A 25,758-nucleotide genomic window follows, 5' to 3' on the forward strand; every position below is an offset into this window, starting at 1 on the left:
TTTTTTTATTCATCAATTTGAGTTATTGGGTCATTTGGATTGCTTCCACCTTTTGACTATTGTGAATAATGCCTCTATGAACATTGGTTTACAAATATCTGTTTGAGTCCCTGCTTTCAATTCTTTTGGCCATGTACCTAGAAGTGGAATTACTGCATCATATGGTAGTTCTGTGTTTAACTTTTGGAGGAACACAAACTGTTTTCCAGTGCTGCTGCACCATTTTACATTCCCATCAATGATGTATGATGGTTCCAATTCTCCACATCCTTACCAATACTTATTATTTATAGCCACCCTAGTGGTGTGAATGTTATCTCATTGTGGTTTTGATTTGCATTTCCCTGATGGCTAATGATGTTGAGCATCTCTTCATGTGCTCATTGTCTATATATATATTCAGATCAATATTTATTTAATGTCCGTTTTTAAATTGGGTTGTCTTTTTATTGAGTTGTAAGTGTTCTTTATATATTCTAGATACAAGATCCTTATCAGATATATTACTGCAAATGTTTTCTCCCATTTTGTAGGTTGTCTTTTCACTTTCTAGATAGTGTCATTTAGAGCACAGAAGTTTTGACAATGTCCAATTTATTTTTTTATTTTGTCGCTTGTGCTTTTGGTATCATATAAGAAACCATTGTCAAATCCAAGGCCATGAAGACTTATACCTATGTTTTCTTCCAAGAAGTGGTTTAGCCCTTACATTTGAGTTACTTTTTGCATATGATATGAGGTAGGGGTCCAGCTTCATTCTTTAGCATGTAAATATCTAGTTTTCCCAACACTATTTGTTGAAAAAACTATTCTTTCACCATTAAATTGTCATCAAAAATTAATTGACCTCCTAGCTGTTTTGGCTCAGTGGATAGAGCGTCAGCCTGCGGGGTGAAGGGTTTGTTTCTGGACTGTCAATTCTATAGGTCTTTCCTTATGCCATTACCACACTGTCTTGATTACTGTAGTTTTGTAAATAAGAAACTGTGAGTACTCCAAATTGGTTGTTTTGACTATTCTGGGTTGGCCTCTACTGTTCTAAACCAGGGGACAAGGCCTCACCCACATTGTCTCTTCCAAGGTATTCATTATGGTAGACTACAACCCTAATCCTCATCTTCTCCAACCTCATCTTGCAATATTCTCTCCTTTCTCCTCCACTCTATCTACATGGGCCTCCTCTCTGTTTCTTAAACATTGTGAAATCCTTCCTGCCTGAGAGCCTTTGAACTGATATTCACTTTGCCAAAACTGCTTCCACTCCACTTCCTCTTCCCTATTCCTATGACTAACTTCTTTTTGTCATTCAGGTCTCTGCTTATGTATTATCTTTTCAGAAAAGCCCTCACTAATCCCCAATCTAGTTACTCACCAAACCCTCCCTCTTTATCACATTAGCTGATATTATTACACTACTAGAGGCCCTATGCACGAAAATTTGTGCAAGAATAGGCCTTCCTTCCCCCAACTGATGGCACCAGCTTCCCTCTGGCACGTGGGACCCAGGCTTTGCTCCAGCCCCGGCTTTGTCCAGAAGAACATCTGGTCTAATTGGCGTATTACCCTTTTATTATTATAGATGTTATTATTATATCACTGTCTGAAATTATTTTGTGTATATATTGTTATATTTATTTATTTTCTGTATCCCCCTATTAGAATGGAAACTCCAGGAAATCAGAGATTTTGTCTCACTTGACACTGAATTTCTCCACATAGAACACTGCCTTGCATATAATAGATATTTAATATGTATTTAATGAATGAATGAATCAATAAATCAATCAAATATTTGTTCAAGCCCTGGACAGCCCCTATAGGAGGGATTCAGCACCAAGAAGAGCGGTAAGGAGCAGTGAACTGGCCCTCACACCAGGATTACTTTCCTTGTACTCACCTTCTCCTATTTTGCACCAGTCATCAATTCCTCCCTCCTTTTATTCAAAAGTTTCCCCAAAACCCTCCTAGCATCTGTCGACATTTGAGAAGTAGATACAGGCACATTCCTGCCTCCTTCAATCTGTGCTCTGGATTGCTCTTGGGAAAAATGACCAAAGATGTCTCTGACCATAGTATATATGCACAAGGCCCATTTGCAAATACAAAAATCTACAGGCTGGAAAACATGAGGCACTGGATAAGAGGACTGAAGAACACAGAACTAAGAAGCCAAGAACCCGGAATCTCTAAGAGCCTAAGAATTCATATTATAACAACCTTTGATTCTAATGCCCACAAAAGTTTGAGAACCATTGTCCAACAGCTACAGACTAGACAGGAGAGGCTAGGTTACTGATGGAGAGATTTTCGATGGGTTTGGGAGGCTCTAATAACCCTCTGTACACAGCCCTGAGTCTTTTAATTAAAGATCTTAAAGAATGTTACAGGCATCAATTAACTCTAGCAGTACCCTAGAATCTAGGCTTTTGGCTCTGTTTTACTGACAGAAAACTGAAGCCTATGGATTAGTGCCAGGAAAGGAATAGCTCAGGCTCACATGGCCTGGGCAGAGCAAGCTAAGGGCTAAGTTTGAAGCCAGTACTGACCTCAAAAAACTTTCCCTTATGGAAGGGGTTCCCAGTCCATGTTTACCATGCTTTTACTGCAGGCAGATTTGTCTGGTTCCTTGTCACTCAGGTCTCAACTTAAAGGTCACCTCCCCAGAGAGACCTTCCCTGAACATCCATCTTAAGTAATGTCTTCCCCCGTTTTCTATCATATTACCCGGTTTTCTTTTCTTTTTTTTTAATCCTCAGCCAAGGATATTTTTCCATTGATTTTTAGAGAGAGTAGAAGAGAGAGGGAAAGACAGAGAAAAACATCGATGTGGGAGAAATACATTGATTGGTTGCCTCCTGCATGAGCCTTGACCAGGGTCTGAGCCAGAGAGGAGCTTGCAACCTAGGTATGTGCCCTTGACCAGAATTGAACCCAGGACCCTTTGGCCCACAGGCCGACACTCTGTCCACTAAGGCCAGTGGTCGGCAAACCGCGGCTCGCGAGCCACATGCGGCTCTTTGGCCCCTGGAGTGTGGCTCTTCCACAAAATACCAAGGCCTGGGCGAGTCTATTTTGAAGAAGTGGTGTTAGAAGAAGTTTAAGTTTAAAAAATTTGGCTCTCAAAAGAAATTTCAATCGTTGTACTGTTGATTTTTGGCTCTGTTGACTAATGAGTTTGCCGACCACTGCACTAAGCCAAACTGGCCAGGGCTATTTTATTTTATTTAGAGTACTTGCCAGTATCTTATTTTTTGCTTATTATTTTTCTCCTTCACTATAATGTAAATTCTATGAAGTCAGAAACCTTATCTGATACAACATTGTCCATGTTGAGTAAGTATTTGTTGACTATTTGAATAAGTAAATCTAAATGAAGATTTTCCAACAATATGTAGATGCTCTTGAAAAAGTAAATATGCAATTATCTAAATTTAAACGATACTTTGGAGATGTATTTCTTTTAGTAAGTGGATACTTAGACTATCGTGTTAGGATCCTTCTTTATAACATTAAAAAGGTCCATCAGAATTTCCATTTTTGTCATTTTATATATTTAAATTTCTGAACAATCTCCTAACTAAACAATTAATATGTTAAATATAATTTTTAACTTTAAAATTCCCAAATGAACTGGCACAAAAGTAAGGAGTTAGAATGACCCCAATATAAACTGTAACCAGAAACACTTCTACTTGAAACATTTCTTCATTTCAAGAATGGCACCATGTTCTCCTGGTTTTGGCTTCCATGTCACTACCCCGTCCTCAGGCTCCTCCTTTCCTGGTCGCTTCTCAACCTCTTACCTCTTAATACTGGAATGTTCCAAGATTTGGTCCAGGGGTCCTCAAACTTTTTAAACGGGGCCAGTGCACTGTCCCTCAGACCGTTGGAGGGCCGGACTATAGTTTAAAAAAAAAACATGAACAAATTCCTATGCGCTCTGTGGGCCGGGACGAGTCGGCTGCTAAGCAGGACAGGCAGCAGCACCCAGCGGGCTGGATAAATGTCCTCGGCGGGCCTCATTGTGGCCCGCGGGCCATAGTTTGAGGATGCCTGATTTAGTCCCTGGGTCTCTAACTTAATCCACAACCTCCGAAATCTTATCTAGTCTGTTTTAAGTATAATTTAGATACTAACAAACTTACAAATTCTTATCTCTGATTCAGATCTCTCCCATGAACTTCAGATTTGCATGTTCAGCTGCCTATTTGACATCTCTACTTGACTGTCTAAAAGTCATTATACTGCCGTAGCTGGTTTGGCTCAGTGGATAGAGCGTCAGCCTGCGGACTGAAGGGTCCCAGGTTCAATTCCTATCAAGGGCACATGCCAGGTTGTGGGCTCAATCCCCAGTAGGGGGCATGCAGGAGGCAGCCAATCAATGATTCTCTTTCATCATTGATATTTCTATCTTTCTCTAACTCAATAAAGATATATTTAAAAAATAAAAATGAGCCCTGATCGGTTTGGCTCAGTGGATAGAGCGTTGGCCCTGTGGGCTGAAAGGTCCCAGGTTCGATTCCGGTCAAGGGCATTTACCTTAGTCGAGGGCACATCCCCAGTAGGGGGTGTGCAGGAGGCAGCTGATCGATGCTTCTCTCTCATCGATGTTTCTAACTCTCTATCCCTCTCCCTTCCTCTCTCTGTAAAAAATCAATAAAATATATTTAAAAAAATAAAAATAAATAAAAATGAAAAAAAATAAAAGTCATCATACTTAAAATGCCCAAATGTGAACTTAGTGAATGGCAATTCCATTTTTCCTGTTGTGTAGGCCAAAAACATTGGAGTTATTCTTGACTTCCCTTTTTCTCATATCCCACATGAGTAGAGGGAAGAAAATAGAAAAGAAAAAATAGACAAAAATAGCTCAATCAATCCAAAATAAGGTCAGAAAAATATAAAAGGGAAAAGAAACCAAAAAACAGAACAATAGAAAGCCAAATAAAACATATTAGTAATTGCTCTAAATGTACTTAGTTCTCTAATTAAAAGCTGGGATTGTCAAATTGGATTAAAAACAAAAACAAAATCTGGGCGGGGGGAAGGATGTGCAGGAGACAGCCAATCAAGGATTCTCTCATTATTGATGTTTCTATCTCTCTCTCCCTCTCCCTTCCTCTCTGAAATCAATAAAAATATTTTTTTTTAAAGAAAAGTCATGAAAGCCCGGCCTGCATGGCTCAGTGGTTGAGCATCAACCTATAAACCAGGAGGACACTGTTCGATTCCCGGCTGGGGCATATGCCTGGGTGTGGGCTCCATCCCCAGTGTGGAGTGTGCAGAAGGTAGCTAATCAATGATTCTCATCATTGATGTTTCTATCTCTCTCTCCCTCTCGCTTCCTCTCTGAAATAAATAAAAAATATATATTTTTTAAAATGAAATATATAGAATATTTTGAACAGCATAATTAGTAGGTTAGCCTAATAGAAATAGATAGAAAATTATTCAAAAAATTGGATTATAAACATTTTTAAGCACACATGGGACATTTATTTAAAAATGATCACATGTGAAACCATAAAGTTAGCCCCACAAATCTTTAAATGCAATTAAGTTAGAAATCAGTTACAAAAAAGATAATTAAGGGGGAAAACATATCTTTGGAATTTTTAGAAATGCACTTAACTTTTGGGTCAAAGAGAAAATAATGTAAAAATTAGAAAATACTTAGAAATAGCTATGAGAATACTGTATCAAAATTGTGGGATGCCGATAAAGGAGTATTTTGAAGGAAATCTATAGCAGTAGCGTTTACTGCTATAGATTTAGGAAATAACTAAGGCTCAAAATAGTGAGCTAAGATGTTGGAAAAACAGAATAAACCTAAAGAAAAATTATAGGGATTACTAAAGAGCAGAAATTAATAAAGTAGAAAAATATTCATTAGAGAAGATCAACAAAGCCAGAAGTTAGCTATTTGAAACTACTAGTGAAATAGACTGACTTCTAGCAAGAGTAACCAAGAACAAGAAAGAGAATGTACAATAATATTAAGAATGATAAGGGAACCATATCTAAATAGCTAAATGGGCTACATATATTAACTAGATAAATAATATAATAACTTGCCAATAAATATGAAAAATGAAATTAATAGATTTCTAGAAAAATAGAATTTACCAAAACTGGCTAAAAGGAAATAAAGAGCCTGAGAATCCTATAACTTGAACCTAAAACTGCTCTAAGAAAAATAATGTCTTTAATTAAAAAAAAGAAAATCCACCCTAGCTGGTTTGGCTCAGTGGATAGAGCATTGGCCTATGGACCAAAGGGTCCTGGGTTTGATTCCATCAAGAGCACATACCTTGGTTGGGTTGCAGGCTCCTCCCTGGCCCGGGCCCTGGTCAGGGCTCATACAGGAGGCAACCAATCAATGTGTTTCTCTCACATTGATGTTTCTCTCTGTCTTTCCCTCTCTCTTCCACTCTCCCTAAAAATCAGGGGGAAAATATCCTCGAATGAAGATTAACACCAAAACAAACAAACAAAACAGAAATCCTATAACTGTCAAAGAATTTGAATCAGCTTAAACTTCCACAAAGCAAGTATCAGGTTCAGATGGTTTCACCAATGAGTCAATAGAAAAAATGGATAATTGAACTGTGGTAGAATCATACAACACAGCAATGGAAATAAACAAACTATAACTGCCTATATCCACGTTTGGTTCACAAAACAATGTTGAGTGAAAGAAGCAGTCACAAAAGAATTCATATACTATGATTCCATTTATATAACATTCAAAATTAGGCCAAAAAATAAATACATAGAAATACATAAATGTAGCCCTGGCCAGTGTGGCTATCAGTTGGTTGAGTGTTGTCCCGATTGATGTTTCTCACATCGATGTTTGTCTCTTTCCTTCTCCCTTGGTCTCTCTCTAAAATCAATAAAAACATATTTTAAGAAAAATACATAAATGAATTTATAACTATAAAGAAAAGCAAGAAAATAATTACCATAAAATTTAGATAATGTTTACCTGGAATTAGGGATGGAATCTGGGAGGAACAGAGGGGCTTCTGAAGGGCTAGAAATAATCCTATTTTATAACATGAGTGTTGGATACAGAGGGGTGCTTTTTATCATTACTCCTTATATTCAAACCTAGGTATATACTCTGGAGAAATTCTTGGATTTGCCAAAAATATTTATCTAGATATATATATATATATATATATATATATATATATACACACACACACACACACACATATATGTATATACATATACTTTTGTATATATGATATCTTTTTCAATTTAAAGGTTATTATTCTATGCAGATAACTAAAAAAGAATGAGGTACATATGTATATGACATGGGGAAAATATCCAATGCATATTCAGTAACAAGCATGTTAAGGAACTCAACAGTGTAATCCCATTTTAATAAAAATAGTAATGTGTCCATTGAAATAAATTTGAACAATATACACTAAAGTGTGAACACTGGTTATCTCTAGAATGGTTTCCATTTCAAAATTATACAGTTCTGTAGTATTTCAATATTTTTTAGTAATCTCATTTACTTTTGTGGTTAAAAAAATAACATTGTGTTTTTATTGATTTTAGAGAGAGAGGAAGGGATAGAGATAGAGATAGAAACATCGATGAGAGAAACATCATCAATTGGCTGCCTCCTGCACACCCCCTACTGGGAATCAAGCTGCAACCCGGGCATGTGCCCTGACCAGGAATCAAACCAATGACCTCTTAGTTCATGAGTAGACACTCAACTGCTGAGTCATACTGGTTGGGCAAGAACATTATTTTTTTAAATATATTTTTATTGCTCTTTCTCCGCCATCGAGGTGCGTGCGTTCGCTTCTCCTTCACCATGTCTTCCCACAAGACTTTCAGGATCAAGAGGTTCCTGGCCAAGAAACAAAAGCAGAATCGGCCCATTCCCCAATGGATTCGGATGAAAACTGGTAATAAAATCAGGTACAACTCGAAGAGGAGACATTGGAGAAGAACCAAACTGGGCCTATGAGAAATCACACATGAGAGATGACTCACATATTTATGCTGTATCCAGGTTGCCTACACCTTTAAATGATTGAAAAGATGCTACTGTCTGGACAGTTGGGGCATTTTAATTGGAGAATTAATGGACTTGTGATTTTGCTCTGTTGATTTTTCCCCCCTGCAATAGTAGGATGGTTCAGTAATAAATGTGTGAGACCTTTTAAACTGAAAAAAATAAATAAATAAAAAAAATTTAAAAAAAAGAAAAAAAAAAAAAAATATATATATATATATATATGTTGATTGATTTCAGAGAGGGAGAGAGAGATAGAAACATCAATGATGAAAGAGAATCATTGATCGGCTGCCTCCTGTACACCCCACACTGGGGATTGAACCAGCAACCTGGGCATATGCCCTGACTGGGAATCGAACTATGACTTCCTGATTCATAGGTTGATGCTCAACCACTGAGCCACGCAGGCTGGGTAAGAACATTATTTTTATATGTGAAAAAAATCTGTTTCAAATGGAAGGAGGAATACTTATTTTAGAGGGACTTTGTCTCTCTTTTTTCAAGCCGAGAATAATTCCCTGACAACCCACCAATTCTATAAAAGAGAATCTGTGAGGACAGAAAGTTCAAAATGGGAAGGGCTTCTGGACTCAGGACCCTTTAATGGGGTTGAGCATGAATGGGGCCTGGTCAGTTCCTCTGGCTTACCAGCCTCTCCTAAGCACAAAGCAAACCTGCTTGTTCCCTGACCCTCTCCACCCCAGCTCAGGAAGGTGACTGAGGTCTTGGCCAGCTGCCTTCCAGTCTTGACCCATTGTTCCAGGTTCCCAGCTGACTGAGCATCTGACAGTTAAGCCAAAGGCCAACAATGTCCTGACTTCCTGAGTAAACACCTGTGAACTGAGAGAGGACGTGGTGGGGTCAGAGCAAGTGTGTTCAGGACATAGTAGGGCAAAGAACAGAGCAAAACCTTGATAGGGCATAAGGAAAGCCCAGGAGATCTTATTCTGGGCCAGGCATTGAATTTCTCTGGAACCCCAGAATTTCTATTGCAAGTGGTAGGCTCTTGGGCTCTGAGAGGCATGGAAAGAAGGGTGTTCTTTGGCCCAAAAGAGAGTTCAGCTTATGAGGAGAGGCGGTGGGTATTCCAGGCTTTGTACATGTTGTGCCCTCAGCTTGTCCTGGCTAGCTTCTATTCATTTTTCAGATTTCAAATTATAGACCACTTCCTCTTAGAAGCCTTCCCCAACTCCCACCACCCCACCTTTACCATCCTCCAAGAAGGACTTAGAGGTCTCTGCTCACACCGCCCATGCTTCCCCTTAGCCAGCACTATCCCACTCTAACAGTTACCTGTTTGTCTTTCCCGCTGGGATTTTAACTTCCTGAGGTCAGGGACCATGATTGTCTTAACTACTGTATCTCTAGTACCTAGATACTCCAAGGGTACTCAGAAAATGTGGGGTGTGTTTTTTTTCTTCAATTTGACTTGAGAGATTTGTTGTTCTACTTATTTATTCATTCATTGGTTGCTTCCTGTGTGTGCCTTGACCAGATAGCAAACCTGCAACCTTTTGCATATTGGGATGCTGCTGTAACCAGTTGAGCTACCTGGCCAGGGCAGAAAATGTTTTGATAATGGGTGAATAAAATGAAGGAATGGCAGAGAGGGCAAGTGATAGAATCCTTCCACTTGTCTGGAGTGTGGTTCTCAGCAGCCTAGGAAAGAACCTCCAGAGGCAAAGGAAAGTTTCAGGGAAATTTATCCTCCCTTTTCTCCTCCCCTCTCCTTTCCATTCTTCTGACATTGCACCCCTCCCTTCCCCACCTCTCAACTCTACATCCAGTTTGGTGTGAGCTTGAGCTCCCTCTACTGGCCACACTTTGGTGGCCGCAGGGAGCCAAGCCCAGGTAACCTCATTCGTTTTTTTCTTCCCTCTACCCACTTCGGGACTCTGGGGTTCATGAGAGATTGGAGCATGAAGAGAAAACAGGGCTAATCAACACACTGGACGTTTCTTAGGTCTGAGCTCTCATCCCCACCCCCATTCTGATTCTCGACACCAAGGGGACTTCCCTCACACCCTCACCTCACGTTCAGTTTCCTGGAGTCTCCACTCCCAGATTCCTATTCCAGCTAATTCACAGAGATGTTGATTTCAGGAGCCTTTGGTTGATACATCAGCTCTGACTGTGAAACAGAGATCTCAAGATGAGTTGGGAATAGACACACATACAAAAAAAAAGAGACAACAGAAAGAAAGGGACCCTGAGAGTGAAAGGATATAAACCCACATTGAGACAAACACAAAGATCAGGGTTGTATCCCCAGCCCTCTCCACCCCCATGGGCTTATAAACCAGGGCCCTGCCTTACGAGGGAAGATTTCCCTCATCTCTTCAATGTGCCTATGTCAATACAGAGCTAAGGGGAGTGACTATTGACCAGATATTAGACTTTAGGGACAACTCCTGGAGACAGTGCTTCCCCCACCCCTGCCCCCTTCTCCTGAGAGGGCCCATCCTGGAGCTCACATCTTCACTGTCACTTCCACTGAACGAGTACTCTGGCTCCAGCCCCTTCTCAGGGGTGCTCCTTTCCTTCTCTGGCATCAGCTCATCAAGCCAGAGAAGTTCTTGTGGTGAGAAGACCCACTCCAGTGCCTTTCGGACCCCCACCAGGCCCAGCAACTGCAGGGATAGAAACAAAACCCAGGGCTGTCGGCAACAACAGAAGGAACATTAACAACAGTAACATTTATTCAGCATTTCCAATGTGCTAGGCATTGTGTATTGTTTCACTGAATGCTAAGACATTCCTATGAGTAGATATAATAATTGCTCTGCCGTTGTGCAGAGAAGGAAACTGAGGCCCTGAAAATTTAGAAACTTGTAACCAGATTGGTCCTACTGCAAAGCCGTGGCTCTTAACTTCCTCAGTGAGTAACAACAAGGCCAGAACTACCTATTTTATCACCTCACTATGTAACAAAAGTGATAGCATTTCCTTTCCCTGGGCCTCAGTTTTTTTCTGGGCTTTCTATCCCTCCCTGTGGTTGATAAGCCCAAAGAGGTCGGGAAAGGAGTTGAATCAGCTACCCCAGGACTAGCCCATCTGTTGGCATCCCTCGGCCATCTTTATTTGTCCTAGGATTCCCAACCAGGCACAGCCAGGGGAAAAGGAAAGAGGGAAGAGTCTTCCTCTTATGGAAGCCTTGGCCACCCTCCCAGGCTGAGTCTCTCAGGAACCCCCCAGGATGCCACCCAACCCTGAGTCACCATGATGGGAAAGATGATGGCTGCAGGTGTAGACTTGATTATCCAAAGCAGACCCAGGCAGGCAAGCTGGATGGCTGTGAAGAGGTGGACCCTGCTCAGAGGCACATGCCTCAAGAGCAGGAGGTCTGGCTGGTGTTTTGCTGGCATCAATAATAGCTGCACCCTCTTGGTGAACTGGGGGAACAAGAGGAGGAAGAGAGCAGGGTGTTTAGGTAGCCTGGAGAGTGTCACTGTTAGCCATTAAAGCTCAGCACTGGGGCAGTCAGAAAACTCCCTTGGCCCCCTCCTCACCCAGAGCATGGCAGCGGAATCCCTCTGCCCAGAAGAAACAGGAAAACAGGCTGGGGGGGCGGGGGAGGGGCGGGGTGGCTGGGGGGGATTCGAAAGTACAGGCAAGAAGTACCAGTAGGAAAGGAAAGGAGGAGTGGGGTTTCATGGTGATTTTAATGGGCTCACCTGGATGCTGCTAATTGCTGCCACCCCCATGTACAGGAAGATGCCATAGAGCACAGGCATTGGGATGAACTGGTAGAAAGAAGTGGAGAGCCAGCAAAGGGGTTGAACTCTGCCAGCAGCCCAGGTGTCCCTCTTAGACTCCAACCCCAGCCTCTAGCATCCAGCATCTAAGCCTACCCAGGTTTATCTCTTCCTTTCCCACTTTGCATGTCTGATTTCATTGAATCTTCACGTAAGTCAGATGAGGTAAATCCTGTAATTGTCTCCATTTTACAGATGGGAAAATTGGGTTTCAGAGAGACTTGGTAACTTACCCCATACCTAGCTGACCTCTCCAATCTTATCCATCACTTTCCTCTCTGCTTTCTCTGTTCCTGCTATACTGACCTCCTTTCCTTCCCTCAACATGCCCAAGTTTATTTCTACCCCTTGCAAGGCCTTTTGCTTTGCTATTTTCCTTCACCTAAAATGCCCTGACTTCCTTCTCACTACTCTTGACCCACCAGAAAGGTCTTCCCTGATCATTTAAAGTAGAGCCCTGGCTCGCAATCACCTTATTCTCTTTTACTTCTCATAGAAGTGATCACTATCTGAAATTATCCTGTTTTATTGTTGTTGTTTTTCATGTCTCCTCTCACCAGACTGCAAGGATTGGCTGATCTCTTTTGATCACCACTATATCTCCACTCCTGAGACTATGCTTGGCATATGGTTTATGCTCAGTAAATAGCTGCTGAATGAGAGTCACCTGGTTAGTAAGCCGCTGATCTGGTCTTTCTGGTTCTTTCAACTACTCCACTCTCACCCAACCTCCGTGACCTTTCCCTTCCCTAACCTCTTGTGGTCCTGCCAGTGACTCTTGTGGGCCAGTCTCCACACCCTCTTGGCTGCTTTGCTGTCTTGGCTTGTTGAACCTTTCTGCTATTACTCGTTAACTTTTGTTTGTGTGTGGGTGTTGCTGACAGGTGCTTGGTTCTACATTCCTTTTCAATACTCTCCTCTCCCCGCCTTCTCCCAGGTGCCTAGCAGAGCCTTGCACGCAGAAGGTGTTCTTTAAACATGTGGTTCTGGTGAGGAAGAAGTGAAGTGCTTTTGCTTCAAAGTTTTTGTGAGGTGTGATGATCATATTCTGAATCTAAGGCTTGTTGGGAGGCTGGAGCAAGGGCAGTGCTTGGCCTTTGTGTGTGTGTGAGGGGGGACATTCCTACACCCTGTACACTGGGAAGAAAGCTTACTTGGTAAGAGTTTGGGTTCTGGGGACTCTTCCCCCTCCCCACGTGGGAGTCAGTTCAGGGACTCTTTTCCCCCTCCCTACTTGGGAGTCCATTCTATGGGACTCTTCCCCCTCCCCACGTGGGAGTCTGTACTTGTTCTTCAATAAATCTCCATCTTTGCTATACCAAAAAAAAAAAAAAAGAGAGAGAGAGAGAGAGAGTTTGGGTTCTCAGATCTGAGAAACTAGCTCCTCATTTGTAAAGGGCACATGCATCTCAGGGTTAATGTGAGGATTGAATGAGGCCAGGTATGGAGAAACATGCACTAAGTGTTCAGCCAATGTCAGTTCTTGTGTTTATTATCACTACCCTGCCCCTGACGCCAGCCTGCCTAACCAATGTACCTTGAGTATAGGTGCCAGGAAGACGGAGATTCCTGTAAGGATGAACACCACCAGGCCTGTCAGCCTCTGCTCCCTGTGGGGAGAGGGAAGAGTTAGCCAGGGTCTGGGGGAGCCCCTGGGGTGCCCAGGCTTGAGACCTAAGCCAGACACCACTACAGACCCTGGCAGGAGGGAAATGGAGGGATCCTCCAACTGTCACCTTAGCTTGGTGTGAAAAACTGGAGAGGAAGGGGCAGGCACTGCAGTATGGGGGCCCCAGGCCTCTCCATCAGTTCAAGTTCATAGTTGCTCTTTCTTTTTCTCTTTCTTTCTTTTTTGTTTTTGTTTTGTTTTGTTGAAAAATTAGCAGTTTTTACATAGCCATAAAGACTTTCATTTCAGTTTACAAAGTCGATTTCACAGACTTTGGACAGATTGTGTTTCCAGCAGTTACAAAATTGTTTTTGTGGTGTTTTACCTTATAACATCAATGAGGTGCTTCCACATTGAGTGGGTTTATTAGGTGGCACCTCAGCTCAGCCCTGGCTGCCTCCACCCTTACTTCAATGATGCTCCTCTTGAGGGCCCTCCCAGTCCCATGGCTGTAGGAGGAGAGGGAAGATCTGACACACCCATCTCAGAGCCCATTCACTTCTCCCCATTCACCCCACTGCAATGATCATGGGGCAGTGAGAGAGCCCTCTGGAGTTACCAGCTTAGAATTTAAGCTGCCCAAATAACTATGCCTTGTCCCCTGCTACCCCACCTTGCTGCCCACCTCTCATTCCAGCCTCCTGAATACTGGCCTCACCTGATGCCCAGGAAGCTGGGGGGCTCCCCCAGAGCACAGGCTCTGCTCTCTCTCCGAAGACTGTCCATGTGGGCCAGGGAAATGACAGTGGCTGAGACATACCAGGGAAGCCCAAGCACTGATGTGAGCAGCATCAGCAAAGCCACACAGAAGAGGTCCAGGTGGAAGCCAGCTCCCTTCTGCAGGTAGTGTTGGGGAATTGGGGTGAAACTAGCCCTCTGGGGTGGGAGAGGGGAAGCCTGGAACCCACCCTGGGCTTCTGTCCCTTGGTCCAGGGGTCTAGGGTGTTCCCGGCAGGCCTCACCCGCAGTCTGTATTCGGCACGATTGAGAATGACCGCTGTGATCTGCTGGTCCATAAAGATGAGAATAGACAGCAGCAGGGCAGGCAGAGCGGCTGCCACACTCAGCCACCAGGGGTTGGTTCCAAAAGGTGACACCAGCCAGTCACGCCCAGGTAGTGTGGGCTGGGGGAAGATGTTCCATGAACATATTGGAGAGGGTCTCCCAAGAGCACCTCAACTGTACACTCCAGCCTTGGCATTCTTCCACAATTTCCCTTACCACAGCCCCTCTCCACCAAGGCCCTGGATGCTATATGGGAGCAGTGTGTGTGCGTGCATAGCTGGTTCAAAGCATCCCAGTACCTTAAAAGAGGGCAGAAGGAGGGGAACCAGCTAGGGGGTTGGGCTGAAGCCAGGGGGGCTCTAGACTTTGGTTCTCTTGGGCCCTCCCTCTCTGCAAGAGGAGGAGGGGGTAGATAAGGCCTGCCCATACTTCTTAGTATACAGAGCTCTCCTCCCTGGGCACCCCTTCTCAGCATCCAGGGTGGGGCAACTCAGGCTCAGACCTGCCTTGATCTGGGGCAGGGGCAGGGCTGGGTGTGCCTGCGTCTGCTCTGATTATAAGCGTCTGTGTCGGGGACAGGGCCCCAGATATTGTCTTGGGTTCTGAGTCCCTGAGGCTGCCTCTGTTGGAGTCCCCTTGCTGTCTTGTCTTAGGGGAAGCTGGAAGGGAGGTCTCCAAATGCACAAAGTATAGGTGCCAAGGTGCTAAGCCCTGATCTGTGCACTGTTTTGCCTAGAGAGGGAGCTCCAACTTTACTGGATCAGAGCAAGCAACCCAGGTGAAAATAGAGTGTGGAGTAGTGGAATCGGTAGGACCATGCCAAGGGTAGGGGAAACCATGACAATAACTACCATTTAGTGAGGTCTTGGTATGTGTCAGTCCCAGCATTGTGATAAGTGCTTTACACTATCATCTGTAAACTTCAAAACACCTATAAGTAGGAACTATTATTTATTTCCATTTTATAAATGAATAAATTGAAGATCAGAAGTGTGGGTTAACTTGCCTAAGGTCACACAGCTAAGAAGTGGCAGAACTGGAACTCAAACCCAGGCCAGCTGACCAGAAGGAACCCATCCTCTTAACTCCATACTATAATAATAGCTACTGAGTATTCTGTGCTTATTATGTGTCTGGAGCAGCATCTCATTCATCCTCACAACTCTGTGAGGCCATTATTATTACTATTTCTATTTTACAAGTGGACAAACAGGAACTTAGAGGAGGTGAAATGTGGAATTTATTCATCTTCCCCCTCCAAGGTTCTGTCTGCTGGCCCTGTTTTTCCCTCTCCCAGCTCTCACCTTGAACTCTCTGGGCACCGTGAGCTTTGGCGTGGCCAGGCCCAGGAAGGCATCAAGGCCACAGCCCAGTAGGATGGCCAGGACTGAGGAGAAGTCGCTGAGTACCTTGCGCACCTGGCCACACAGTGGACAGTCAGGTTCAGGCCTGCCATCACCCCTTCCCATTTACAGGCAGGGCCCAAGGCCAAGAGCTAGTCCTCTCCCACAAAAAGAGAGTTGACACTCACCACAGATGGGAAGAAGCGGCTTGTCTTGACATGCTTGAAGGCCATGGCAAAGAGGAAGGAGGTAAGGAAGAGGAGGAGGGAGAAGAAGGCGATGTCTGGAACTGTATGACAGCCAGGGCCACGAGGGTGGCCTCCCTGCCGGACACACTCAGGTGGAGGCAGCAAGGACGCATTGACCAGGCCTAGGTCCTAGATGGAGTGGTGGTCCGGGGTGAGGTTATGGGCGGCAGGCAGCACAAGCATCTACGGTGTCTGTGAGACACCGAGGGCCCAGGACAGAAGGTTCCCCAGCCATAGCAAATGGCTGGGCCTCGGTGACCTATGAGGGTTTCTCTAGCCTGTGGGATGGAAAGAGCCAGGAACCACTGACTTCTTCCTCCCAGGAAAAGGTCTCACCATGCTTAAGATGTCGTCTCTGTCTTTTGGCTTTGTCCTTGTCCACTGAGACTCATTTCCTGGGAAACAGAGAAGAATTTGGGTGTATGCCCCGCCCCTGGGAACCTTCTCCAGCCCCTCCACAGTCTAATCTCATGGGTCCGGCAGAACCAGAAAGTTCTGGCTCATCTGTCTGCTGACTCCAAGAGCTACCATGTCTGCTCCTCAGGACACTGCCTTGTGCCCTGGCTCCTTCAAATTCTCTACTTATCCGTATCTCTGGTGCCTAGCACAGGACTGGCCAGAGCAGATGCCCAGCAAATATTTGCTCAGTGGAAGAGCATACAAATCTACCAGGGGCGGAACTGGTCTTGTTCATGCCTAGAGCAGAGACTGGCACTCTTGAGGGGACACATCTTTGCCAGTCCTGCTGTTTCCTTCTTGTGGAGGGCTATATGCAAGTATAATACTCTGAGCTTCTCTCCACTAGGTCAGTCCCTCAGTCCAAGGGGAAGAGCAGCCATTTATTTGATTGGTGAGCTTGGGATTAGAAGCTGGGCATGCCTGCCCTGCCCTTTCCTCCCCTGCTCTTGGGAGTAAGCTGCCTGCACGTGCATCTAACTGCTCCTCTGGAGCAAGACAGCCCCTTTTCCAGTGTGGCCATGACCAAGTGGGTAAGTCTACCTAATTTGGGTTTTATCGTTAGGAAGCTCATTCACCCATAGATATAGCCATGTTCTTCTATCAGCATTGTCAGAAATAAAGATGGTATTGGGCCTGCTCTGTGACTTATTTTCACCTGATTCAGAATCATAGTGGGGGAGAGTGCTGCAGTTGTTGGGTAAGTACTCAGAATTTTGCTGAATGTAACCCGGGGAGCGGGGGCAGCAAGGAGTCCCCCTCCCCCTCCCCCTCCTTATCCTCCCTTATCTTGCCAAGCTCCCTATTTCCCTCACCTACCTCCAGGGTCTGGGTACTGGCAGAAGCAGCCATAGGCGGGAGAGCCAGGCCTCTGGATTGGATAGGCACGGGTCAAGCTCAGCATTTTGCCCACGGCATCGTAGATGAAGATGAGGCTGATGAGGGCACAGAAGCCTTCCTCGGTGAATCGAGTAAAGTAGCGCACCAACACACTGGCCTCTGTGGCCACCAACACCAGGCAAAAGGTGGCCACCCAAATGCCCACCCATAGGCGGAAGGGCAGGTAGTCCAGGCTGTAATCTCTGGGTGGTGAGACACAGGCAGGGCTTGGCAAGGCCATTCTGCTCCCCACTTAACCCAGGTCAGGTGCCCCTAGAGCCAGACAGTTCCACCCTCCCCTACTGACTCAGCCAGGATCTGGCTAGTGAGGTGAGGGAGTCCCACCTGCTGAAGGAGAAGAGCAGGCGTTCAAAGACCAGCACTGGCCCTGTGCTGCTGAGGATGGTGAGGGGCTGGCCGGCCATCAGGCAGAAGGCAGCGCCTGCCACCGCCGTGCCCAGGAAACTTTCCAGCACCCCCTAGGAGCCACCATGGGGCCTTGTCAGCTTAGGACCATGGAGTCCTCAACACAGGAACCCAAGCTTCCAGGGGCCTCCTCACCCACCCATAGTCCCAGGGAAGGGCGAAGGGCATGGCTGGAGGAACACCAAAGCTTGTGCTGTCCCCCTTCCACATCCCTACCCACCTGAGCACCATCGGTGGCTTCTCCCAGCAGCCCCCCAAAAGTGATGGCGTTAGTGATGGTGGCCAGGTAAATGTAGAGCACAGCTGAGAAGCACTGAGGGTGCAGGGCGTCCAAGAAGTCACTGGGGTACCACAAGGCCTTCCTCCGGACGTCCTGGACAAGGCCCCCAAACAGCCTCCCACCCATTGGTCGTCAATGATACGGGTTTCCACACCCCATTACTGCCCCTGAGCCCCTGTCACAGTGAGCACACCTCTATGCTCCTGGGACTCCTTCCCCCTCCCCGTACACCGATCCTTACTCCTACCCCAGCTCGCCTCACCTGCCCATCCGCTGCAACTCCGGGCTGGGTGCCTGTGGCGGGTGGCTGTGCCTGTCCTCAGCCGGAGACCCACGCCGGGCAGAGGAGCCCTTGACCTCCTGCATTTGCGAGGGGAGCCTGAAGGGAAGGGGAACCCTAGGTGACAGAGGTTCTCCAACTAGCCGCCGACTGGAAGCCAACTTCATGGCGCCCTGCCCCCTGGTGGCTGCTCGTATCCCTGCGGGCAGGCTCCAAATTCAAAGGTAAGTCCCTGTTCCTTTCCTGGAATCTCCTCCCCTCCTCAACAGTGGAACTGGACCCAAGACTGTGGCGAGAGAAGGATCTAGATGGGATGATTACCCCAGATACCTTTTGTGCTGAGAGGGCAGACATTTAGGTGGGGGAATCCGGGCTGTTGGGTCCCACCGGCCTGGAGGGAGCACTGTCACCTCCTCTAGGAAGGCATCCAGGGCTGCCAGAAGGTCATAAAGGTTGCTGGCCCGTCGAATTGACCACTGGAATTGCTGGGGACAAGCACAGAGTGGCAGTAAATTCATATCTGAGTTCTTACGTCCATTTTCACAGTCTCAAAGCTGGACACACGAGTCACAAAACAGACTAGTCATTCAAACATTCGTCCATTAATGCACGCACTCAGTATCTACTGGGTGCCTATTGTGCTAGGCAAGGGGGCTACAGTGGTAGCCAAGGAAACTTCAGTCCTCGTGCTCACACACAAAGCCACACTCTGCCTCATTGCTGTACTCAATACATATAGAGTCCACACACACACATACACACACAGGCCTGCCCAGCTCACCGGGTCACTGAGCAGGACAGCCATCGCTCGGCCCATTTCATGGTAGCTCCTTCCCAGTGTGGGGGGGCCGAGGAGGAGGCAGAAAAATCTGAGGAAGGAACCAAGCCGCAGAGAGGGTTAGAGGCTGCTGTGCCATAGGGCAGTCCTGACTTCTGACCTCCCTACCCGTCCCCATACACACACTTATGTGCACACCCACTTTGCTGTCCTGACCTCTAACCCCTCCCCAGACCCCTGAGCACCATCCCTCACACCCCCCAAGAGAACTGGACCAGAGATCTCGCAATCCCCTCCCCAGTAACGGCCTTTCTCTGGGCTCCAGGATCCCTCACTCCCACTCCGCAGCCTCACCTGCTGGGGAGGGGCACCTCAGTAATGGGCCCCAGCACCACTGGATCCCGCAGTCGCACAAAGGCCCCCAGTGGCTGTGCCAGGAAGCCCAGCTCTCCTGCCAGCACAGCCCCAGCCTCAGCCCCTGGAGGCAGCTTCTGTCTCAGGGAGTTCTGACGCTGATGGGGGTTCAGGGAGACACAGAAGATGAGAGGTTATTTGGGGAGGGGGATGTTGGCAGGATATTGGCTGATGAGTCCAGTGGAGGGTGGGCCCCTGTAAATCCCTGACCCCTGTCCCAGCCCTGCCCAAGGAAGGGCGACAAACCTGTTCCTTCAGGAGGGCTTCCTCATCGTGGCAAGCCTCTCTTGGATGGGCAGACCCTTTAAAACAAGATTTTGCAGTGATTAAGAGCACTGGCTTTGGGAATGGACCCACCAGGGCCCCCTGACCAGCGTTGCCACTGACAAGCTCTGAAAACGAGCACATCGTTCCCCCCTCTGAGCCTCAGTTTTCTCATCATGAAAATGGACATTATTGTGGTACTACCGAAAGGGTGCTTGTAAATATTAAATGAGAAGCTCCCAGTGCAGTGCCTACCAAGAACACCCTTTCACAAAGCTCTGGTTGTTATGGTTCTAGCCTCTCCCTTCTCCCCTCACCATTATTCCAGTTCCCTCTTGCCCATGAGTCCTGGGTGGAGGGTGGAGGTCTAAGCCGAGACTAGGCCACTCCTGGTCCAGAAAGGTACAGGGGGGATCTGGGACCCTCCCACCCTAGGATTTTTGTTTCTGGGCCCAGGGATGGGCCTCTTACCCCAGCAGGGCCTGGTGCTTGTGGTCTGGATGAGGTGCTGGGGTCTCTGCAGCAACAAGGACTGCAGCTGCCCTCTCAGCTCCGGGCTCAGCGACTCCACTCTGGTCACCTGCTCTGGGAAGCAGAAGTGGAGCTCCAACCTTTTCCTGAGAGCTCCCTGCCCCCGAATACTCCCCCGGCCCCCCTCTGCCCAGGTCACTTTCCCTCCTGGGAGTCTCAGGGAATGGAGGAGCCAGGGAACTTCTCCTTCACTCTGCTTTTCCATCTCCTCCTTGTACAGGGATGGATAATCCCTATGGTGAGTGTGGTGGGCCCTGGAAAATTCCAATACTTTTGAGGGAAATCTTAGGGAAAAGGTGGCATGGCTACCCAGGTCCTCCCTACAAACGGTCCCGGCGTACCCACGAGCTCCAGGAGGCTCTGAGCTGGGCAGTCCAGCAGGACAAGGCCTTCCATGAGAAGGCTGCGGAGCTTCTGCAGGCTGGGCAGCGCCAGGGTGGGCACATGGGGGGCACTCCACCGGCCCCCACCCATCTCCAGCTTCTCTTCAAACAGCACCCACCTGCAGTGGAGAAGGGTGAACAGTGTTACTGGGGGCACCTCTCCAGGTCCAGGTGGGGACACAGGAGAGCCAAGGAAGGTAAATTAATGAGGGAGACGTGACCCCAGTAGTGCAGAGTATGCCCTCCTTTCACAGTCACCTCTCATCTTGGTCTTGGGGAACTCAAAACTAGACTGCAGAGAAGGCCGAGCATCAGAGAGGGTGGGGACCTGACATGTGGACAGAGAGGAACTTCTGATTGGGGTTAAGAATACCGCGCCCCCCCTACAGGAAGAGCTGGGGTCATGGAGGAGGCCCCAGCTGAGAAGGGGGAGGACCCCATAAAACTGGCCTGAGTTTCACTCACCTGCCTGTCTCTCTCCACTCTAGCGCCTGGGGCCAGCCCAGCAGCTCATTCAGTTGAATGAAAAGCAGAGGGTCCTTGGGTACCCCAGTGTCTGAGGAGCCATCAGGGCTGGGGCCAGAGCCAGGGCCACTGTCCAGCTCTCCTGTGGGCCCATTTTCATGAGCACTGTAGACCTCAGACTCCTCCTGGCCTGGCAGCTTCATCTCGGTGAGGCTTGCGCAGCCTTTTGGAACTAGTGCAGTCTGAGCTTCTGAGTCCAGGAGCCCCTGGACTGGCTGCATTTATAATGTACCCCCCCACCACCACCACCAAGCAACACAATACAAACAGAGCAAGGCCTGCTGATTCCAGAGCCAACCGGGTTGCCTCCTCCCCTGCTTGCTTTCCCTATCCCTGACTGGCCTTCGAGTGTTTGCAAGGGTAGCCTGAACTCTCCCGGGCTCTCCAGAAATGTCCTAGCTGGGGCCAAAAGTATTGTGTGCATTTTTTGTGGGGTCACGTCTGACCTCACAGTATTTTGTGTAAATAAATAGGAGTGAATTGTTGGCCTGGGTCTGAGAATTGACAGGGCCAGATTATGCTGCCCCCTATTTTGTGTCAAATAAAAACACCAAATACTCAGGACTGTTTTGATTGTCACCAACACACCCTGAGGGCACTCAATAGTACAAACAGAGACCTAACTAATAACTGGGCCTATAGAAGCCAGGCAGGGCAAAGGAAACAGCAGGTAGAGGCCCTGCCCACTAAGTGGGCTAACGGTGGAAAGTGGAAGCAGTTCCTGAAGAATATAGCGGCTGAGTCTTACATTCTTTTGTCAAACAACACCTGGATACTCCCCAATTTAACTGTGTCCTTGGGGTCTGCCCTGCTAACTGAAGCCCCCAGTGAGGATGGAGGAGCCAGCTAGGGTGTGTGTGTGCTTGAAGGCGTTCCTGGAGCTGAATGAGCAAAGGAGAATGTGGGATATTGGCAAGTCTTGTTGGTTCTACCTTCAGGCCTAGCATCCAACCACATCACCCATCTCCAACACTACTACCCTGATCCAAGCTGCTATCATTTCTCACCTGAATTATTTTTATTTTTATTTTTTATATATATTTTATTGATTTTTTACAGAGAGGAAGGGAGAGGGACAGAGAGTTAGAAACATCGATGAGAGAGAAACATGGATCAGCTGCCTCCTGCACACCCCCTACTGGGGATGTGTCTGCAACCAAGGTACATGCCCTTGACCGGAATCGAACCTGGGACCCTTCAGTCCGCAGGCCGACGCTCTACCCACTGAGCCAAACCGGTTTCGGCATCACCTGAATTATTTTAATAGCTTTCTAATCTCTTGCAATAATCTCCCTGCTCCCACTCTTTCTTCCTTCCTTGCCCAAAGTCCATTTTCTTTTTTTAAATATATATTTTTTATTTTTTTTTGTTTTTGTTTTTTCTTTTTTTATTGTTTAAAGTATTACATATAGCAGTACATATATCTCCTTTTTTTCCCCCATTGACCTTCCCCCAGCCTCCCCTACCCCGTCGCATGTCCTCATTCCCACCCCCACAGTGTCTTGTGTCCATTGGTTGTGTTTATATGCATGCATGCAAGTCCTTTGGTTGATCTAAAATATATTTTTATTGATTTCAGAGAGGAAGAGAGAGATAGAAACATCAATGATGAGAACAAATCATCAATCGGCTGCCTCCTGCATGCCCCCCACTGGGGATTGAGCCCACAACCCGGGCATGTGCCCTTGACCGGAATCGAACCTGGGCCCCTTCAGTCCGCAGGCTGACACTCTATCCACTGAGCCAAACCAGGGCCTAAAGTCCATTTTCTACACAGCAGCCATAGGGTCCTTTCAAAAGTCAATCTAGCCACATTAGTCTTGTGCTCAAAACTCACCCAATACATCCCCATTACTCCTAGAAGAATTAAAGTCTGTCATGGCCTACAAGATCTGTCGTCTGGCCCAGCCCACCTTCCTGACCATATCTCATACCACTCTCCCTTTGCTCTCTGCTTACCAGCCACACTGGCCTTTGTTTGTTTGTTTGTTTTGCAAAGCCTGCGCCTGCCTGAGGGCCTTTGCGGTTGCTCTTTTCTCTGCAAGGAAAGCTTTCCCCCAGACCCTCACATGACTGGATCCCTGTCATCTGAGTCTCATCTCAGATGGTATCTATTCAAGGAAACTTTACTTTTCCATCCTGTCCTGAGTTTCCCTCCTGGGTCACTCTTCACATTTCTCTGTTTTATTTTCTTCCTAGCAGTTACCACTATAATAACTGCTCCGGTTATTTACTTGTTTATCGTTTATTGCCTGCCCCTCAACGCACACACACTGGACTGTACCATCCACAGAGCTGGTATTTTATCTATAATCTCTACCGCTACCCTTAGAGCACCTAGTGGCTGGCCCTCAATAAATACTTGTTCAATGAGCGCATAGAAAGGGTGGGGCTGGGGAATGAGATGCGTTTCTCTTGGAGGCCACACGATGGCGCTACTCCCCGCGGACCGGATCCTAGGGTCTCGGGTGAGGGTGGGGGTGGGAGTGGGGGGTGCGGAGAAGGCGAGAGGACAAGGGAGGGGTCCTGGACCTCCAGGGATCCTGGCCCACAGTTGACTGTTCTGATGGGATGAGGTGTTGGGGGAGTGCAACAGGGATGGGGAGAGAGAGCTGAGCAGGCTCAACTGAATGTGGGCAAAGACCCCACTAGATACCTGGGACCCATCTCCTCCCAGAGAAATGGGACTCACGTTAGACCTCCCCACCAACCCCAGTCTGGACTTGGAGAGATCTGCCCCAAGTCCAAGGAGCTCACAGGGCAAGAATTAGGAGTGAGTCACTATGATTATTACCAGTTGGGGACAGGGTGCTGAGTCTGAGGGGGGAGTTGGTTTCAGTCTCAGGAGGAATAGAAACTGGCTTAGGGCCTGAGAAGGCCTGGAATCCTGTGACCACCCCCTTCAGGAATGTGCCCCAAGCTCAGGGGCGACTCAAGGAAGTTTGAGGGGGAAAGGAGCATGGGCTTGGTGTGAATACCCCCTCACACACACACCCTCCCTTCCTACCCCCTACTCTTGCCAGAGTTGAGATGGTCTCTTTGCCCTCTCTATGACCCCAACTACCCTGGCTCCCAAGAATGCCTGTGGGTAGAGGGCCCACTGAGCCAAACCATGCCTCCACTCTCCCCAGATCCCACTTCCACCTCGTGGGCCCTGAGTGCCCTGAGATGGGGAGGTTGGTAAGGGATGCAAGGAGGAACCCAAAAGTCTGCCTGTGGGTGCCAGCAGTCTCCCAGACAGGGAAGGTGTGCTGTGTGGGCAAGCAGACCTGGGTGTGGGCACGGGAAAATACCCTGGCCCAGGAGTTTTAAGACTGGGGCCTCAACCTGGCTCAGTTACAGACTTATTGGGTATCCTTGAGCAAAGCTCTTCCTGAGTTTTCTTATCAGCAAAAGAGGAATAATAAAAGTACTTACTTCATAGGCTTTATTGAATGAAATCATGCAGGTAAAATAGACCTTGTACATAGAGTGACGAAGAAAGAAAATATCATACACTGAAATACCATTGTACCCAAACATTGTACTAGGCACATATCTTATGTAATCCTTAGAACAGCTTTTAAAAAGCTTTTAATTCTTAAAACTTATTTAACTTATTTTTAAAACTATTTCTGTGAGTCTAATTATAGAAGACGAAATATAGTAGTTGCAAAAAAAAGTACAGAAAAGTCTCCAGCTGGTACTTTTCATCCAGCCTCCCCCATCATACATAAGGATAACATAATATCAAACCCAGGAAAATGACATTGGTACGATTCTGTTAACTAGACTACAGGTCTTATTCAGATTTCATGTGTTTCTACATGCACTCATTTGTGTGTGAGTATGTAAAGTTTTTTGAAATTTTATCACATGTATAGATCACTTACAAGAAGCTGGGCAAATTACTCAACCTCTTTAAGCCTTGGTGTTCTCATCTATAAAATGGGGTAAAATACTGTCTTCCTCAGAGGACTGTTGTGAGAATTAAGTGAGATAATATATGTAAAGTGCTCAGAGTAATGCCTAAAATGTAGCGAGAGCACTCAATAAATTTAAATATTTAGAAAAAGTGTGTTTTGAAAAGTGACTTAAAATACATAAATAATTCAGATTTGTTATAGAAAAATACAGAAAATGTCCATTAGAGTAAAAATAACCTGAAATAAAATTTTCATGATGTCCTTACCCCCAAAATAACCACTGTTAAGAATTTCACCACAAATTTGAGGTATATTTTGCTATTCCCACTTTATTGTAAGAACACTGAGGCTCAGAAAGGTTAAATAATTTGCCATAGTCACTGAGCTTATGAGTGGGGAACTGAGATTTATTTTTCCCCATTTTAAACAACTTTATTAAGATATAATTCACATTTCGCACAATTCACCCATCTACACTAATGAAAGAGAAATATGCAAATTGTCACTTCACGATGCCCACCAGCCAATCAGGAGTGGGTATGCAAATTACAAAGATGTCAGTGGCCC

At 46.5% G+C, this 25,758-nt stretch overlaps 3 protein-coding genes across 4 annotated transcripts in view; 2 read left to right on the top strand and 1 right to left on the bottom strand.

The window, feature by feature from the left end:
* HBEGF (heparin binding EGF like growth factor) overlaps positions 1–25,758 on the top strand; it is a 71,286-nt gene that overhangs the window by 22,767 nt on the left and 22,761 nt on the right. The window contains exon 2 of the mRNA XM_080672159.1: positions 14,112–14,317. The gene's annotated coding sequence lies outside the window, so the exon portion shown is untranslated. The remainder of the gene's footprint in view (positions 1–14,111; positions 14,318–25,758) is intronic.
* SLC4A9 (solute carrier family 4 member 9) lies at positions 6,718–21,507 on the bottom strand (the record flags this gene model as incomplete). 2 transcript variants are annotated; one of them, XM_080672156.1, is made up of 22 exons in its annotated part: positions 6,718–6,886; positions 10,081–10,181; positions 10,525–10,680; positions 11,269–11,442; positions 11,725–11,793; positions 13,343–13,415; positions 14,133–14,311; positions 14,437–14,598; positions 15,784–15,897; positions 16,011–16,199; positions 16,407–16,465; positions 17,346–17,608; positions 17,751–17,884; positions 18,052–18,226; positions 18,374–18,490; positions 18,722–18,876; positions 19,173–19,260; positions 19,524–19,681; positions 19,830–19,885; positions 20,319–20,432; positions 20,720–20,880; positions 21,227–21,507. In XM_080672156.1, 21 exons carry the CDS (start codon positions 21,505–21,507, stop codon positions 10,128–10,130), a joined length of 2,931 nt encoding a protein of 976 aa, XP_080528282.1. In that variant the 3' UTR covers positions 6,718–6,886; positions 10,081–10,127. The 2 variants fall into 2 exon arrangements, with proteins under 2 accessions (XP_080528282.1, XP_080528281.1); XM_080672155.1 differs by lacking the exon at positions 6,718–6,886 and adding an exon at positions 7,375–7,993.
* On the top strand, positions 7,844–8,133 carry LOC308249980 (large ribosomal subunit protein eL39; the record flags this gene model as incomplete). The annotated part of the gene is made up of 1 exon (XM_080672160.1): positions 7,844–8,133. One exon carries the CDS (start codon positions 7,844–7,846, stop codon positions 7,997–7,999), a length of 156 nt encoding a protein of 51 aa, XP_080528286.1. The 3' UTR covers positions 8,000–8,133.

Source organism: Plecotus auritus (genome assembly GCF_963455305.1).
Source record: "Plecotus auritus genome assembly, chromosome: 6".
NCBI lineage: Eukaryota > Metazoa > Chordata > Mammalia > Chiroptera > Vespertilionidae > Plecotus > Plecotus auritus.